Consider the following 18,609-nt stretch of genomic DNA (forward strand, 5'->3'; position numbering starts at 1 on the left):
GTGCACCAGAATCCATAGTGGGCTGCTAACCTTGAATGTCCAGTGCTTCGGGGGAGGCTGCTGTTGGGATGCATCCTCTTGTCTCTTAGTCGTGCTCTAGATTTTTGCTCCTGTGTCTGTGGTGGTGTTTCAGCCAGAAAGGAAAATAAAGTGAATGCCTTGAAAGGTCATAGTCTGAATGTTTGGCTTGGTGGAAAAGGTGCAGCATCTGGAAGTTTATGGCACTGGGAGCAAAGGATCCCATATGTCAACTTGTTCTTAGCCCTTGCTTTGTTGCATTACCCTGGGAGACAAATTCTGTCTCAGCTTGGTCGTGGATAAATTGTTGATCTTTGTGTCCTAACTGTGTGGGATGAACCTGAGCAGTACCTTTAGGTTGTAATTGCTACTGTGAGAGTGACTGCTCTGTAGCTGACTTCTCAGGTATTTAGTAGAGAACCTTTGGGGCCATCTCTTTGAAATCCTGATAAGCTCTTGCTACTTTCAGTGGCAGAGGAGTTTCAAAATGACTGGTCCAGTTTCTCACAAACATTTGTAATTGTTTATTCAGCCTATCATTTCACAACTGTTGTGCCTGCTTTCAGGAAAACACCACCCTCAGACATTGTACCAGAGAACATAGTCTAATGTGTTTCATGTTCAGTTCGGGGTAGTTTAGAGCTTTGTGTGTATAGGCTTGGGGACGTGATACAACGATTTGTTTTCTTTCTGCCTGTAAAACAGTGGGCTGAGGCATTTGCTCTCTGATCACAGTGCAGTTCTGCGTCTAAACCTTCTGGAACAATGAGTTCATTCTCTAATTAGATGGTATCAAGCGCGTGCTAGATACTTATCACAGTGTAATCACTACTCAGTTTTGTCCCCTATGCTGATCTATGTTTTTTGAAAACTAGATAAATCTAAGACATTTAGGAAGTAGAACCACTAATTTCTAATCTACTAATGCATGTGAATTTTGTTCTAACTAGTGACTTTTGAGTATACTTCTTGTACTAATATGCCTCTTTCTGTCCCCACAGAGAAGCACACCTAGCCCAGTTCATCAGAGCAGAGACTCATCAACACTTGAAAAGCAGATTGGTGCTAGTTCTCATAATGGTGTAAGCAATGCTGCTGGAAACAAGCCACTGGCTTTGGCTACCTCAGGTAACAGCCTCATCTATGTGAAGGTGTGCTGTCTCATCTTGACAGCACCTGCAAATGCACGCGTCTGAGTTTTTTCTGGGCGCTTTTCAGGTCATTCAGAACAGTAGAGTGCTAGGTAAATGTATGTTTTGTAACGAGAGCAAAGAATCAGAGGTGTGGTGATGTTCTGAGACTGTCAAAACTGTGCCTACAGCTTAGATACATTTTAGTACAGAGTATTAGCTTGATGTGTTTTTATCTGAACTGCAGCACCTTGCAGTTTAAGTAAGTAGTTGGTTTTGTAAACTCTTCTAAGTGGATTAAGAGATTCCTATCTCTACAGTGTTGCAAACCAGCAAAATGTTTTCCATACTATGAACTGATCTGGCTTTAAAAATTCTATTTTGCAGGATGGTGGAGTTTTTTTTAATAGCAGAATTAATTTATTTAAGCAAGTCACAATGGTGTCTCATGAGCATTTGTAAAGGCACGAGTATCTGGGTAGGAAGAAATGTCAGTAAGGGAGAGGGTAGGGGTACCGTTAAGTACAGACATTGCTTCTGAACTCACTCATCTGTTGAAATTGTGGCTTTTAGCTGTTCAGAATATGGAAATGTTGTGGACCGAGAAAAGTAGGTTCTGGTATACAGCAGCTGTTCTACAGCTGATCCCTCATCAGAGTGCATTTGTTCTTAATGTTTATCACCTTGAGGGGCTTCTGTTGTTTCTAGCATCTGTTTTGCAAAGAAGGGCTTGGCTGCAATTTTCTATAAAACCAAATAAATGTTAAAAAATAATTTAAAAAAATGTAAAACAATACTGTGTTCTCTTCTACCCCTTTCATTTAGGCATCCCAGAGGCAAGGCCTTACTAGAGCACTAAACCCATTTATGATATGCCATGACAAATACTTAATCCCCTTTCCAAGCTTCTTCCCACGTGGCATTCTTCTGCCACAATTTCTTTGAAGATACCCTGTCACTTCCTAAGCCACAGCCTTTTGTCTAATTTTGAGTAGGAGGTGGGCTGTATAGATGACAGTCCCTTCTTTTTTTGAGGAAGAAATGGACTGAAATTGCTGATCTCATTTCCTTGATGATAGGAAGGAGTTGAGAGTAGAGGAGCCCTGATTTCAGAAGGTGTAGAAATTCAAAAAACTTTCACGAGTTCCATTTAAATACTGTATGGAGCACAGGATATCTCCATATAACACATGAATTTTCCTGAATTGGGAAAAGAATAATGAAAATAATTAACACCTAACTGGAACCATCAGCACACAGAGCCATCTTCTCAACTGCACAATGTAAAAAGCAGCTGCGCAGTTTCCCATGTAGTACACGGCTGCTGGCTGAGCGAACACGGGTAGAGCTGAACCTACTCCCAGCCATCCCAGAAATCTAGCACTGTGAACTATCACTCAGCAGAAGCAATGATGTATACTTTCCCTTTCAACAGGTTTTTCTTACTCTTCTGGCTCCGTGGCAGTCAATGGAAATCTTACAAACAGCCCAGCCCATCTTAACCATAGTGTTGATCAGGCAGCTCTGGACGACTCTGGGAGTCTGTTTAACTCAGTAGGGTCTCGGAGTTCCACTCCACAACATCCTTTGCTAATGATGCAGTCAAGGAACTCTGGGCAAAACTCCCCTGCTCACCAGCACTCAACAAGCCCCAGGTTAAATGGCACCTCCCAGAGCCTGGTAGGGGTATTGCAATATGCAGATGCTCAGAAGATGTTTGCCGAAGGAACAAAGGGGGATCTTCAGTCTGATGCAGCGTTTTCAGATCCTGAGAACGAGGCCAAGAGAAGAATCATCTTTACAATCTCTCCTAATACAGGACATGTAAAACAATCCCCTTCCAACAAGCACAGTCCTCTGCCCACGAGCGCTCGGCTGGACTGTGGCCAAGCACACGCGCAGGATGGGAAGAAGCGAGGCCGGCGGAAGAGATCCTCTACTGGGAATCTCAGCGGGAACTCCGGGGTCTCCCCTAAACGTAAATCCTTACCCACTATGTCTGGACTCTTTACTCAACCATCAGGTTCACCGCTCAATATCAACTCCATGGTAAGGGCAAAAATGAAGAGCTCAAGCAAAAGAGAAGGGCCTGGGAAACCTCTTTGAATTAGAAATAAGCTTCTACTGCTTTATTATTTGGCATACCCTCAGGTTGTCACAGTGTTAGTAGCTAGAACTGGAGTATAGACCCTTTGTGGAAATGGCCCATCTGGGAGGCAAGAGAATTGCTGAAAGCTGGTGAACTGTTTTAGAATAGGTAGAACACCTCAGAGTTTTTTCTGTCAGAGCATTAAAAATTAAAAAGAATTTATTCTCTTTTGACAAAGAGCTTGTTTTTGCAGTGAAGTTGATTTTTTTTTTTTAGTCTGTAGATTAAATATTTTGAATATAGTTTAAGCTGAGATAGACTAAATAGCTTGAGTGCCAGAAGCATATGGCATTCTCACATTAATAAGCCAGCTATACAAGTTGTGTTCATGTGATCCTGCAGTGGTAGTTTGAAAAGAAATGTGATTGTCCCATGTCTTCATTTCTGTGTTTAAACGTAAAATCAAATAATGAAAATATTTTTCCAAGTTACATTAAAGCTTTCCAGGGCACTCTAGTGCAAGATGCTGGAGCATAACAATGGCAGCGCTAAACAAGCAGCCATTGGCATATCCTAAAGCTGAGCAAGTTAAGCCCGCTCTTGATATCCTTAACAAGATGCCTTTTTTCTAAAGGGATACTCTCATCCATAACTGCTTTCTTTCCTTCTTGCCCAGGTCAATAACATTAACCAGCCTTTAGAAATAACAGCCATTTCCTCTCCTGAAAACTCCCTGAAGAACTCTCCTGTTCCTTACCAGGACAATGACCAGCCCCCGGTATTGAAAAAGGAAAAGCCCCTCATTCAGACCAACGGCGTTCATTACTCTCCCCTAACGTCAGATGAAGAGCAGGGATCTGAAGATGAGCACAATAGCACCAGGTGAATATGCAGGCATAGGTTTCCGGATGAGATTTTTCAGGAAGCCGATAAAGGTGCAATAAACAGGAGAGGTGTGTTAAGCTGTCTTTGTTCCCTTCGCTTGGAGACTGATTCCATTATGCCAAGCCTCTTGTGAGACTGAAATTGTGAATAGGGAAGGTTTTTCGGCAGCAGCACTTGAATGTGGGAATCTATTCTTCTTGCTGTGTTTGCAAGGCTGACAGAGTCTGGCCTCTGAAAGAATTATCGTAGAAACTATTTCCTTTTACTGTGTTGCTTGTAGTTTTTACTGTGTTGCTTGTAGGAGTACTGGGGCCAAGTGTGTAATTTTTAACTAAGAATCCGTCTCCCTTTCACTCCCAGTTTCAGCTTGATTCAAAATTTTTCGCTTCCTACCCCAAAATGATAATGCGTTACTCTGAAAATGGAGTACTTGCCACACTTTGCTGGCCTGTGAGGTACAATGATTTTGTTCTTGCTCGAGGTGCTGGAAAAACAACCACTGTAGAAATGGGAGCAACAGCCAACGTCTTGTTGTGAAAGAGTGACAATGAAGTTCTCTGAACATGCACTAATCTTGGCAAAGAGCACAAATTCTGTAATAGCTTCTAGTTAGTGCTTGGTGGATTATTCTAGTGCTTTTAAATCCCTTTAGTAACATGCAGTTTTCTAGGTGACTTGGCTTTATATACTTTAGTCCACTGTTAAGAAATGAACCTGAGGGAGATATTTAAGGGTAAATGCGCAACAAAAAGGTTGCAGTGAGTGTTATAACCTTTTTATTTTCCCACTAGAATTGAGAGGAAAATTGCAACAATATCATTGGAAAGCAAATCTCCACAGAAGACTGTTGAAAATGGTAAGTGTAGGGAATGTTAATTAGTTGTTTTAATGGTTGGGCTTGGGAATGGGTGGCTGCCACTGACTGACGTTGTTATCAATAGCAGGCCTTTCTGTGCTGTTGAGCAGAGTGCAGTTCTGCCAGGGCTTTGCATCATAGTAATTAAGACAGGTGGCTGATAATTACAGATTTTGGGTCAGTCTTTTTGGTAGTCACGGGTCACGAAAGATTTGACCGGTTGTTTTTCACTAAGTCAGGGCTTGGGGAGGGATCTGTAGTGCAAAGGCTGAGGAAAGAAAATCAGCATTCTCAAACTTTTTCAAAGCATTAAGCTAAATTTGAAGGGTTTTTAGGTGACTTGTCAAGTATTTCTGCCTTTGGATCAGAAAGAATTAAAGACTGATTAAAAATATGGGCGTTGAAGGAAAAAACAAAACTGTTCTTACTGAGCAGATTAGGTGAAAGCTGCTTTTTGATATTTATAAACCTTTCTTTCTAGGTGGCAGCTTATCTGGGAGGAAACAAGCACAAACCAACGAGAACATGAACAGCAGTAAATGGAAATCTACTTTTTCACCAATATCTGACATCAACCTAACCAAAACTACAGACAGTCCCTTGCAGTCGGTTTCATCCCTGAGCCAGAATTCGTTGTTTGCCTTCAGGCCGTCCTCTGAGGACAGCCTAGCCATTGACGCCAAGATCACAGCACACGCGAGGAAAAGCATTGCCATGCCCTCATCTGGGGCAGATGGGCTCAGCCCTAGTACAAACTCCACCAACGGATTCACGTACAATGGTGGACTGTCAACTGACATTGGTTTACACAGCTTTATCGATGGTGCTTCTCTTCCGCACAAGGCTTCAGACGTGACAACTTCCAACTGCTCCCTGGGTTTTCAGTCGCAGCGAAGCAAAGATGTGGGGATATCAGAAACAAATCCATTTTTGAACAAGAGGCAACTTGAAGGCCTCAGTGGCACGAAAGGAGAAGACTTAAATCGGTCAGGGGTCAAAAGCAAAGAGATGAGCGAAATAAGCATTCGTACTGGGGGTTCTTTGGAAAAAAACTCTTTGCAGCATAACGGAAAGGTCGGCAAAGGAAGGGACCGAGATGTGGAGTTTAAAAACGGCCACAACCTTTTCATTTCTGCTGCTGTTTCGTCTGGTGGCCTTCTGAATGGTAAAAGCCTTTCTACTGCTGTTTCTTCAGCAGGCAACCCAGCATCTTCTGTGCAGACGCACCATCCTTTCCTAAACACTTTGACCACTGGATCACAGTTCCCCCTTGGCCCCATGGCCTTGCAAGCAAACCTCAACTCGGTGACAAATTCCTCAGTATTGCAGTCCTTATTTAACTCGATGCCAGCTGCTGCCAGTCTGGTCCACGTGTCATCAGCTGCAACCAGACTGACTAATTCTCACACTATGGGGAACTTCTCTCCTGGGGTTACAGGTGGAACAGTTGGAGGTAGGCAGAACTCTTTCTCTGGTATAAGACAGGGCCTAAAGGAAAGTCTGACACTGCCTCTCCAGGGGTGAGACCCTTTCACTTCTGCAGGATGTGGAGCAAATCTCTCCCACATAACCCGTCTCTCTTCTCTCTCGGAAATGCTAGGATGAGTTCATTTCCCCACAGTGAAATCCCATGAGCTTTGTCTACTAGATGATCTTGTTGTATCACCTTAATGAAAGAATACACCCAGACTTTGTGTTTTCATAATGTATGCTTGTTCAGATGTTGCTGTGGTGGAACCAACTTAGGTCCACCTGCAGGTAAAAGATTTAACTTGTGTTACCAAGCTAAGGATCTCTAACTTGTCAACTTGAGTAAAGGTTGAGATTAGGCCTTGAATGGATTTAGTATGATCCAGGAAGAGCGAAACATCACTGTCTCTTCAGAGGAAATGGTGTTGGGAATTGCGTAGCATTCTGGCTCTTGAACGGACATGAAGAGCATTTCTTTGCCAGGAAGGGCAATTCCATATGCAGCTTGCACTTCTGGGATTCTGCACAGGCTTGGCTTCTGTGGTCCAAACTGGAGACAAGCTGGCAGGACTAGAAGATAGTCTGAACCTGCCATTACTAAATGTCAAAGGCAGTTTTTCTTACCTGTCCAAAATCATTCAGGCACCATGTCGGGAAATCCTAACTCTCACATCTCTCAGCATGTAGATTTGCTGGAAATGCAGTCTCCCCTCTGCTGCCCTGTAAGTGGGAAAGCAGGAGGGTGGGGAGGGAAGAGCAGCAGTTTGAGTCTTCAGATAAACAACTCTAGAGACCACGTAATCTCATCAAAAGTCTGCCTGTGTGATATAGAACTGACAGTTCTTGGGTCTGACCGTTTGTCCTCGTGGCATTTAGAGGTTGGCAGTAGGAAAGGTAAGTGAAACCTTTTGTACCTCCTGGCCTGCACCATTATCTCTCATTGCTTGCTGCCTTCTCATGCTGCATATTTTTGTATGGGGCCATAACTACTATAATTTTGCTTTTTTTTGTTTTTTGTTTCTCTTGTCACTTGCGACTGTACAAAGCCCATCTGTTGAAGCTGAGTTTTTCTCTCCTGTTTGCAGGTATTTTTAACCATGCGGTGCCTTCTGCCTCCTCTCCTCATCAATTTGGAGCCAGTTTCAGCAGCAGTGCTGTCTCTAGCAGCACAGTGCTAAGCTTAAACCCTCTGCAGGCTGTTGCCAGCACGTCATCCTCATCCTTCCCACCCCCCTCCTCTAATTTAGTAATATCTAGTGAGAATAGATCTGCTCAGCACCTCAACAGAGCGCCAGTGCAATCTGTTTTCCATTCCCCCCCACCCCCTCCTAACGTTTCCTTGCCCCCACCTCCTCCATTACTTGCTTCTAACCCTGAGCCTGCGCTTCTGCAGAACCTACCGTCTCTCCCACCTGGCGATGCTTTTTTGCCATCCTCTTCTGCTGCTTCTGTCCAATCTGCTAATGCTTCTTTGTCTATTAAGCTAGCCTCTCTTCAGCACAAAACCTCCCGCCCCTCCTTTACAGTCCATCACCCGCCTCTGCCCCGCTTGGCGCTGGCACAGTCCGCGCCCGTGATCACGCAGTCCAACGCAGCTGGCACGTCCGCTATGTGGGTTACACTTGGCATGCAGTCTCCTTATGCTTCGCACCTTTCTGGGGTTAAGCCACGATAAAGAACTTGCTTAGCTAACAGTTCTTATTTTGTAAGGTAAGGCTAGAGGAAAAAAAAAAAAACAAAACCAAAACAATCAGGAGTTTTGTGCAAGATACTGAATGATGCTTCTTCCTTTTCAGAGATAGGGTGGGGATGGGCTCTGTGAAACAAACCTCTAAAATGTGGGAAGCAAATAATGTCACGGCAGAGGGTGAAGAGGCTTAATGCTCTCTGTTCTGGGAGTCAGGATTTCTCGACAAGGAGCGCTCACAGTGGTAACTCTGGTCTGTCTCATCTGACATCAGGATTATGTTCAGGTTGGGATCACTTCTTGAAAATGTTTACTTCTGAAGATCAGTTATCAGGAGGAAGTCCTATTTTTAAGTAAGGTTTTTATACAGTTGTTGGCAGTGGTTGTTGCCTACTTTGATTCCCCCTTGTCCTCTTCTTGCCTTCCAACACAGACTGTTACTTCTTCCACAAGTCCATGTTCGCATAGCATTAGGATGCGTGATGCTGCTGCTTTGTGACTGGCAACGTGGTGGTCTTGTTTTCATTGTCAGTCAATAACTGCTGCTCTCAGTCATAAAGTTAAAAAAAAAATCTCCAGGTTACAAGCTGCAGCTTTGTCTTGGAGTGCAAATGCACTGGTCTTGCACTGCAGTCAATGTGCCCCCTGCATCACTGGAAAACACAATCACAGGTAGCAAAACGTTATAATCTGAATTAGAATAAACCAAGAAGGCCTTGTTATCTGCACACTGCAGTGTTACTGGACTTGACTGCTAGGGCTAACAGTAACAGTCTCTATCAGATGCTGTATTTATGCTCCTTTGGCAATCACTGACTTTCTGGGTAGACGTGAATGAGATGATAGGGAACATGCAGGGTTCACTGCGGTCCATGCTTCATAAGGGCTGGGGCTGCAGAAGAGAGGAGGGTCTCTGGAGACTGTGTGTCTTTTTACTGAAGCAGTATTTAAATGCCTTTAGAGCAACTCCAGAATAAAGTGTACCACCACAGAGTTGGGTACTGTTGTTGTGAAAATACTCTGTGGCATCGTGATGTAACAGCTCGTGACTGCAAAGTTAAATCAGTATGTTAGGGCCCAGAGCTCGCTCCATGCTTTTCTTGTAGGTCTTTGATGTTGTTGCTGTTCACTGATACCAAAGCTACGTGAAATCTATGGTTGGATACTCTTTGCTGCTTATAAAACATATGCCTCAATTACAATATACCTGAGAGATTCTTTTGACTGTGCATTGTTTATAGTGTCTTCATCACGTAATTGCTTCACAGACATGAACTTAGTTTCGTTAGGCTTTTGTGAGGCAGGTAAGTATCCCCTATACGACAAGTGAGGGCGAGGAGGAGTTCAGTGATGTCCCTGTGTGCCTGCAGGGTGACAGGATGATGGGGTCACAGGGTGGGCTTGGAAGACCCTGGTTAGAAACAAGCTCGGGGCCAAGGCCGAGGAGGATTAGATGCGGGGCTTTGTACACCTGAGCGACTCGGGAGAGCGGTGTGGAAGTCAGCTGAAGCAGATGCCTTACCTGGAGTGGGGGTCAGGCTGGGCTGGACTCCATGCCATTGTGTGTGATGGGTCCTGCCACAGCAAGTCTCGGAGCAAAATAGGCAAGGCACAAAAGTGAAGTTCAGTGCAAGGCAGCTGGATGTCTAAAACTGGACTGCGGAGCAGAGGGGCAGAAGTAATGCTCCTAGAAGATGGTTTGTGAGACAAATGTATCGTAGTTGGGGTCCTGCTCCGGGTGACATATGTGAAATATTTGAGCATTTTCATTGACCTTAATCTGAACATGTGTGCTCGAAGTCCTTGCAGAACTGAGGCTGAAATCTGGAATGGGACTAAAATAATCTGTTTTGTTTCTCCTAACATTTCTCCCCCAAGGTAGTAACAAATGCAAAGCAGATTAGTGTGTGCTAAAAATGGTGAACTCCCGAGTGGGAGAACGAATGCTTTTTTTCCTCACTCATTGAGGTCAGTCACACAAGGACAGAGTTTAACATGGTTGAATGTTGGAAGCGTCCTGTCTGATTGTGGTTGGGTCGAGCCAAGATTTGTGCCTTCTTCACTGGCTGACGAGGTCTCGGAGCAGTGTAGAAATGATTGACGCATCTAACACACTGTAGATTTTGTCACTTATTTAGATGAGTCTCTTCCTCTCCTCCTGTTGTGCAGGTAACTAGGATTTCTACCTCAACCCAATGTGACCTATGCAAGGACAACGTGGACCAACTTCACTCGGCTTCCACTGAAAGGTGCTCACCTGGCCTGTGCAGGGGTTTCTACTCTCTTACTACTGGACAAAACAAAAACCTAAAAAGACCTAAACAACAGAGAAAATATTTACTGTGAATCTGAGTAAAAAAGAAAAAAGGAAGAAAAAAAAAGGCAAAAGAAATGCCTAAGGCTCCAGTTTGTATTGTTGATAGTTTAGGTAAAGTATTTATCTTTTTTTAAAGCAAAAACAGTTTTGACTTATTTTATTCCACCTAGAGTCATAAATATAACTTACAATTAAATTCTCTGAATAATTAAGGACTGGCACACCAGCAGAGATGTAAAGAGCCTCCTCTCGGTGCTATTTCATCCGTCAGAACTGTGCCTCTAGTTTGAATCCTTGGTGCTGAATTTGGAGGGTTGACCAATGCCAAACCCAGTTCTCAGAAAGGTCTGCATTTTATTTATTCAACTTACTCTGTTCATATACCAAAATCCACTTGGTTTACAGCAGTGTGAGCTACAGAGAAACGGCAGTCTTTGATCTGGTGTTTTGCTCTAATGTGAACTGAGCCAGGCGCTCTGTTAACTGGGTGGTTTTTAATTGTGTTCATTACAAACAAGAACTCACTACTCCCCTCTGGAGTGGCAGCTAGATCACCTGGGGCAGCCCAGGTGAGCTCAGCCAAGGCAGGCACAGTTTGAACAGAAGAAATTCAAGTCCTGCCCCATTCAAACTACTTCACTGGGCCATTTGCAGTTGCTGGTGGCACTCAAGTCACTGTGAATTTTGGTAGCTAGTCTGGTAACTTGTTTTGGGATGTCATTGGCATATGAACAGGGTGCATAATCACTGGTATTGGTCAGGCCCTTTTTAATAACATTGGGAAGACTGAACATAGTGCTTCTGTACTGGTGCAGGCAGCAGATTATCTCAGCTTGTTGTTTTTGTTCCAAGTACAATGTATTTTGTTAGTAGAGTTTTGATACTTGATTCAGAAATGGCTTAGATGTGTACATTTACTGACTAAGTGCATTTTGCTTTTGTATTTCTTTGCTTTAAGTAGATCTAAATGGTAGTTCACAAAAACACCACAATCTAGCTTACCGTGCTGCCACACTATCAAACTGGTGCATTTAATTGTATTGTGACTTGGTGTTCTGTGTACAGAAAGTGCCGCTCTGAGCAGCGGCTGTATTTTATAGAGATGTGATGAAAATTTATAAATTTCATATACTTTATTTCATTTATTTTTAGACTGTACAGTGCACAGTGAACTTGTAAAAACTTATTTATTCAAGTGCACAAAATGAGGAGAAATATAATCCATTATATAGACATCACCCTGGTCTGTAGTTCAGACTGGACCAAGCACCAATAAAGGAAACTACAGTAACAGAAGGGGAATTGCAACAGCAAAATGACTAGAAGAAAAACACGTTTAGGCATTGGGAAAACACCTGCGCAGGTGCTCTGGGGGCAGCATTGATTGCTCTGCTGAGAGGCACTCGCTACCCTTAAATCTCTTCTAGGTCCCTGGTGCTCCTTAATGAGTCTCCAGCCTCCAGCAATAGGGCATTTGCCTTAGACTTGAGCCTGCCTCAGCAGGCACCTGACGGAGGGTCCCGGGGTCACAAAAAGCTGGGCTGGGTGCATTGCCTTCCAACTCCTGCCTCTGCATGTGAAGGAGGTGAGGTAGCTCGGCCCTTACGTGCTCTCCTGCTGTCTGATCTGTGAATGCCGTGCTGGCCATGCTCAAGGGAGTGGTGGGAAGAGGTGACCGAGCAGCTCCTGCCCTCTGCAGATTTCAGTTTGACCCTTTTCTCTGTACCTCATCCCTGGCAATCTTAGTAGAGATTTAGTTCAAAGCGTGGTTATTTTGTTGTTTCCTATGTGTGTCTTTCATAGGCAGCCTTTGTGCACAGAAACTGTTGAGCTGATTTTGTTGTCTTACTCATTGGAAAGGGAAGGGATCGGTAGCCCTGGAAATGAGGGGTGTTTTGGAACTGTTTTCTGCTTTGCATGTGGGAGGACTTGACAGTGGTGCGCCCCTGCTGAGTTATTAGCTGCAAGATGAGAACCTGGAAAAGGGCAAGAAAGCTCAGAGGGCGATGGCTGAGAAACATCCAGTAGCTTCTAGTAGAAGCCGTACAGAGTTAATGTCCTGGAATCCAGGAAGACAATGTAACCCAGATGTTTTGCAGCTGGGAGTTGGGCAGCTTCAGCTTCATCCAGATCCTTGGCTAACTGAAAGTTGCAGAGCTGCCTTAGCATCCTCCCGGCAAACAGCAAGGTGCTCCGGTCTTGGAAGGCGGGTTGTGCATGAGCAATTGCTGGAGGGGCAGTAGCCTTAATTACCTCCCCCCCGCCATTTTTATCCCAGATGTGAGAGATGAGGAAATACAAGAAGCAGCTTTTAATCCATCTGCTTTTTGTCAGATCCTTTTCCAAAAATGGACCAAACCAGTGTTCCTTAGGCCTCTTATCCCCCCCCACCTTCATGTCAAACCACGAAGACATCCAGCAAGAGAACTCATTCTGTACAGGGAGGCTTCACATCAGTTCATACCTGAGATGCTCGCAGGACGCTGGCAGAGATGCCTGCTTGGAGAAGGAGCTGGCTCACGGTGGTCTGCCCACCCCGGTGTGCTTTCTAACCCTGGACAGCTGCTTGGTGCATGCGTCGCCCAGCTGGCTCCTGACACTCTCTGGCAGCCGAAGAGGGTTGGCCAGGTGCTTGCTGCAGGAATGATGTGCTTTGCATTCGCAGCATTTCAGAAATCAGTGCCTGGGAGCAACCAGAGCAAAGGCTGGGCACAGAGTTTGTCATCTGCTCTCCCCTGCATGCTGGGGAAAACCAAAATCCCCCTTTCCATCAGTGTTGCTCCCCATAGCAGGTTGCCCTTGGGTCTGTGTGCGATGCGCTGGGTGCTCTGGCTCTGGATGGCCCGCTGTGCTCTGTGGCAGGGCTCGTTTGCAAGCACTCGTTGGAAATCAGCAGTGTGAGCCTGCTCGCTCCCATCACCTCGGAAAGACAAAACCAGAGGGGCACAGCTCGCCCTGGTCAGACCCAGGCACAAAGGCTGGACGGCCGAGCATCCACTGCAGCCTCCAGGGGCCTGTGGAGGCCAGGCCTTCATCTGCCTCTGGGTCATCTCGGTGCTGGCATTCTCCGTGGCCGGACACTTCCGTCTCAGCAGCCCATGCTGCAGGAGCCCAGAGTTGCCCTGGCCTTGCCAGCATTTTCCACCTGCGCCTGGTGCTGCTGGCACCGTCCCCTCATCATGTGCTGCATGGTTGTAGTGAGTTTCCCTCGTGTCCCAGTCTGGTCTAAGTCTTCGTCATAATCCCTGCTATGGCGTGCTTCCAGGAGAGTGTTGGATAAGCTGCGGCGTGTTTGGAGCAGTGCGAGACAATGGAGGTTTTGGGCTGATGCCTTAATGCTGCTTTACTTGGGAGAAGTCACCGAGGTTGCTATGGGATTTGTTGTCTTCTTCCCCACTCCCTGATCTTTTGCTGCTTGGCCATAACCTTGAGCAAGTTCAAATTGTTTCTCTTCTGTCTGCAAACTGGGGAGAGCATTTACCTGCTTGCAGGACTGCTGGAGGAATAGCTCTTTGAGATGTTGGGATCTGATCCATATGGCTACAAGAATGAGACCCTCGTGACCCTGATGTATGAGTGCTGTGCCAGAGACTTGAAACCTGTTTTCAATAATTGGAGATACTTTTGAGTCATCAAAGCCAAGCAGCCAGTTCCAGAAAGGAATTCCTTCTGTGTTACCACTTCCTGCCCAGGTCCAGCCGTTTTATGGCCGTCACAAATGTTCCTTCTCTTCCACGCTGCTGCTGCCAGCAAGGGACTCATCAGGAAATCAAAATACATCTTGCAGCACATAGTGTTGCCAAAAAAAAAAAAAAAGAAATATCCTGAGCTTTGTGCTGAGTGAAACCTGTGCCCCGCTGCTAAATGTCAGGCTTGGAGAACGACCCTCACACACTCTTCCTTTGGTGATTTGTTACCTCTGGCTCCTGCTTGCTGGTTCCAGCCCGCTGAGACCCACTGTGCTGTGAGGCTGGGGGGGCTCCAAGAGCATTAAACCTAAACTCAAGTCTTTGCTGCACATTTAGTCACCAAGCAACAATTCTTCCATTAGCCAGGGGTGTGTGGGGCACCCGCTGTCAGATTTCTCAGCTTTTCCTGTAGCTGAGGGAAAAGGTGGGAAAACATTGCTGGAGGACGTGGAGCCTTGGGTTGCTGGAACCAAGCTTGTGGGCAGGATCATGGGGGAGTTGAGCTGTCCCTGCATCGCCTCTTGTTTGGGTGCAGACAGGGCCGTTCCCATTAGCAAGGTGTGGATCGGTCTGGCCAACCGTAATGGTGGGATTTAGCTCCTCTTAGTTCAGGTTGCAAATGCAGTGGGAGAGAGGTGGAGGGAAACGTGCCTTTAGGGGAAGCTGCCAACACCAGGGAGCACATCATGTCCTGGATGCTCATTACACTCAGAGGCAGATGTTAGAGCAGTGTCTCCAGCTGGTTTCTTCGATAGCAGGAACTCGGGGCTCCTTGGCCCGACAAACTCAGAAATCTTCTCTTGTGCTTCCATCTCGTATCCTTCTTCCTAGTGGCCAGAGCTGCCTTGTCTTGTAGCACGCAGTTTGTGCTCACCGCTGTTGGCTGGGCTTGGCTGAGCTCTGAGCGTGGGCTCAGCCCGGGTCCTGCCTGTGGCTGGAGCAGGGCAGGCAAGGTGCGGAGGAAGGCGAGTGTGTGGGGGTCTGCGAGCGCAGCTCCGGGTGCTCAGGTGCCGCGGGCAGCTCGCAGCGCCTGGTTGTGAGGGTCTCGGTGAGGCGCTGCTGTGAATGGGAGCTTGCAGACCCCCAGGACTTGTCGCTGCTTAGCCCGAACTTCACCCAACTCAAAGTGTTGAGTAGCTTTTCTTTTTCTTTCTTACTATTCTATAATCAAGCTTGAGCGAGTGACTTTCATTTGAAATCTGCTGCGCAGATGGCTTCAGGCTCTTCCCTTGCATCTCTGGCTCAAATGCTTCAAACAGGAGCGTTGCTTTGGGGCTGCACAGGGTGGCTGCGTGGCTGGGCCTGTGTTCGGCCCCTGCCTGCGTATGTCCTGCTGGGGGGCACGCTTCTCCTTCTGGGGGGGGTGACGTTTGCTGCTGTAACTGCAGAGATCTGACCAGAGGCCTCTGGGGCGGTCGCTTTGCCGCAGAAAGCAAATGGGAGGGGAGCGAGCTGGGTGCGTTCCAGATCTGCCTCGCTGGCTGTTACTGCAGTGCTGATAAACACCAGAAGCAGCGGGGCTGCACCAGGGTTCGTGAGATGCTGCTGTGCCCAATGGTGGCTTTGCTCCTGGCAGGGATCAGGGCCTGTCTCTTGTCCCAGCCTTTCCGAGCACCCTTCCTGCAGAGGAACCTGGGATCTGGGCTTCCCCCTCTGGGAGGTCTCATACTCCAGAGTAACGAGGCCATGGTAGGGCCGTGGGGCTGCCTCTGGGGGCCTGAGTGGTTTGATTCTTGCTGGGATTGTGTATTTAGAAAGCAGCATCTGCTCCCCAACCCGTTCTTTTTCCACTGGGAAGAGTGCCCTTGCGTGACAGCAGGGCAGGGAGAGTGTCAGTGGATGTGGGGCTGGCATCCACCCCTGGACAGGCATAGCTTCATCCACGTGTTTTGTTTGTTTGTTTGTTTTGTGGGATGTGGAGTTGCTGTGATCAGTTTGAGGGCCAGCACGAGCTTCCATCTTGTCGAGTTGGCGCAGGGGGCCCACCTCTTTGTGACTCCCGTGGCTACGTCCACAGGCCTGGCCTGGCAGTGCTGGGACCCTCGAGAAGCTCCCGCAGCAGGGGCTTGCTGCCGCGAGTCCTTCCCAAACGCGCCGTAGCTTTGGGCAGCTGTGGAATCGGCTCCTCGTGTTTCAGAGGCCTTGCACCCTAGAGTTGCCACAGTCGAGGTTTTACCATGTTGCTGGAGGAGGAGGCTGCCAGCCCTGCAGCTCGGCCCTGAGCTGCCTGCCTGCTTTGGGCTCCCCCATGGCCTGTGTTGGTCCCGATCCCCTCCAAGCACCAGCGGGGATGTGCCAGGGCCACCGGTGCTGATCGTTAGGGCTTGGTAGTTTGTCCCAGTGCTGATGCAAGGTTGATCGAGTGTGACCCGTTTGCTTTTTGAGTTGATATCAGTCCTTTTAGTACAGGGTATGGAAACCTAAAGATTCTTGACAAATTTTTTCTCAGAAGGAGTTGTCCCAATCCACCAGGTGGTTTTTATTGAGAAGTTCTGCTTTTATTGTTTTGCCTGAGCCAAATGCATTAGGAGGACTAAGCTTTGGGAGGTCCCAATGATGATTTCTTCAGTTAAGAAATGGACGTTGTACAGTGGACTGCAAACCAACAATAATGTGTTTCAAAATCACAGTGTTTGGGGAGAAGAAACTAGACAGTGTTTTTGTGAACTATCTTTGCAGCACTGAGGAAAAATCACAAGAATTGGATTTTTTTTGAAGCACAGATGTCTAGTAAGTGTACGAGGATTTGAAGTTTTATGGCTGTTAAGGTTTTTCCTCCTTTATTTGCTCCAACATTTCCATAGCTTGCATATCAGGTTTTCACTGAAAGATGGATTACCAGTTTTTAAAATGTTATTGTGCCATATTTTATTTATCCTTATGCATTATAAATATATAAATACCTATTTAGACTGAATATCACAGTAAAAGATGCTATTATTGTGAACTTCAGGGTTTAAACCCAAGGTAAAAAATTGGAAATACTCCTCCAGTGTATTTGCTGTTTGTGATCATCTTTCTGCAGACGTTTCTTAAGTTCTTACAGTTCAAAAATGAAATAACTTCCTAAAATTCAAGGTTTTACAGTACTAACCCTGAAGTTCTCAAGTTTGTGATTTATTATTTTTTAAGGTACATCTGGTTGCTTTTTCTGGTGCAGTCAAATCATTCTTTAGAAAGGTCTTGTTTCTGGAGTTAATGAGGGAAAAAGGTGGAATGGGTCGATCCATCCTGCTTGGCTTTTTAACCTATTAATCTTTTACGCAATCAATCTCAAATTAAAAAACGATTTCTTAGGTCTCTGTTCTACTTAAACTTTTTAGGAGTGGGAGCCTGCCCTCGCTGAGTGGGACTTTGATGGGGAAAGCAGTAGATTATGAGGTTGCTGTTGCTCAGGAATTGATTAGTAAACTTTTAACTACTAATAAAAATCCATTTTTCAATGGATTTTTTTAAAAAACCCATTTTCTTAGAACAGTGATATGGGATGTTTCCTAGTGAATAGGAACTAGTTTATATAATTTAGCCTATTAAACTGAATTATTTAAAATTCAAACTTCCCCTAATTTATCTTTTTTTTTTTTTATACCAGTAAGTTGTCCTGTCATTCCTTTCATTCTTCCATAGAACTAGTGTGAATTCTTCTGGTGTGTATATATGTATGTATAATATATATATTTCCATCCTGCCTTTCTAATTCTCCACAATGTAAGAGTTAGCTTTTTCTCCCCTCCCTTCACTTAATTAATTTCTTGTGTCTTTACCTTGATTTGTAATTGAAACAATGCTTCGAAGTTTTGTCTTTATATTAAAGTGTATGTATTTTAATACACCGTACTGTTGTGGAGTTTCACTGCTTCAGCAGGACAGACGTCAGCAGGGGATGGCAGTCGGTGCTTGTCAGTGGAAGGGAAGCGCTGTGTCCTGGGCTGTGGCTCTGGGCAGGGGTCAGGGCAGTCAGACCCCTGCTCCTCCCGAACTGAGCAACACACTCAGCTCTGTCGAAGCCAAGGACACTTAAGCTCTCAGGATTTAACAGACTAGTAATGTTCCTAGTAGCAAAACCATCCTAGTGAAATTCCCTTTTCATCCTTTCATCCGGTTATTTCACCAGCGTAATGGAACTGAAATTAGGTTGGCAACGGCTTTTAAACTTTGGAAGTGATGGCCATAAAACTGGCTGAGCTAATTTTCTGTAGGATTTTTAACATAAGATGAAGACCCTGATTCCCCTAACACAGTCTGTGCGATACGGACACTGTTTAAATGGAATGGTCTAGATGAGTTTCTAGATGTCAAAAACAGGTTGCAGCAATGGTCTGAGCAAGCTCATCCTTTTTGTATGTTTGTCTCTGAAGCTACTGCAGAGGGGCTGGCTCTGTTAGCAGAAGGCATGTAAAAAGCATGTTGTGGAGGCATTAGCAGCTGGCCTGGGAGCAGGCACCCTCACTGCCAGCCAGCAATACCG

The 18,609-nt window shown here is 45.8% G+C and overlaps 1 protein-coding gene across 10 annotated transcripts in view; it reads left to right on the plus strand.

Annotated features, from left to right (window-relative positions):
- The window catches only part of DOT1L (DOT1 like histone lysine methyltransferase), a 74,474-nt gene extending 56,499 nt beyond the window's left edge, over nucleotides 1–17,975 (plus strand). For 5 of the 10 annotated variants that reach the window (XM_035569630.2, XM_050715612.1, XM_050715610.1 and 2 more), the window contains 6 exons: nucleotides 1,020–1,146; nucleotides 2,584–3,197; nucleotides 3,914–4,119; nucleotides 4,914–4,978; nucleotides 5,460–6,431; nucleotides 10,305–17,975. In XM_035569630.2, the coding sequence (XP_035425523.1) occupies nucleotides 1,020–1,146; nucleotides 2,584–3,197; nucleotides 3,914–4,119; nucleotides 4,914–4,978; nucleotides 5,460–6,431; nucleotides 10,305–10,312 (1,992 nt within the window). In that variant the 3' untranslated portion in view covers nucleotides 10,313–17,975. Of the gene's footprint in view, nucleotides 1–1,019; nucleotides 1,147–2,583; nucleotides 3,198–3,913; nucleotides 4,120–4,913; nucleotides 4,979–5,459; nucleotides 6,432–7,533; nucleotides 8,255–10,304 lie in introns of those variants that run through there. The other 5 variants (XR_004782118.2, XM_035569633.2, XM_035569632.2 and 2 more) reach the window with 5 other exon arrangements.
- Nucleotides 17,976–18,609: the final 634 nt, after the last annotated feature.

This window comes from Cygnus atratus, chromosome 26, assembly GCF_013377495.2.
Source record: "Cygnus atratus isolate AKBS03 ecotype Queensland, Australia chromosome 26, CAtr_DNAZoo_HiC_assembly, whole genome shotgun sequence".
Taxonomy (NCBI): domain Eukaryota; kingdom Metazoa; phylum Chordata; class Aves; order Anseriformes; family Anatidae; genus Cygnus; species Cygnus atratus.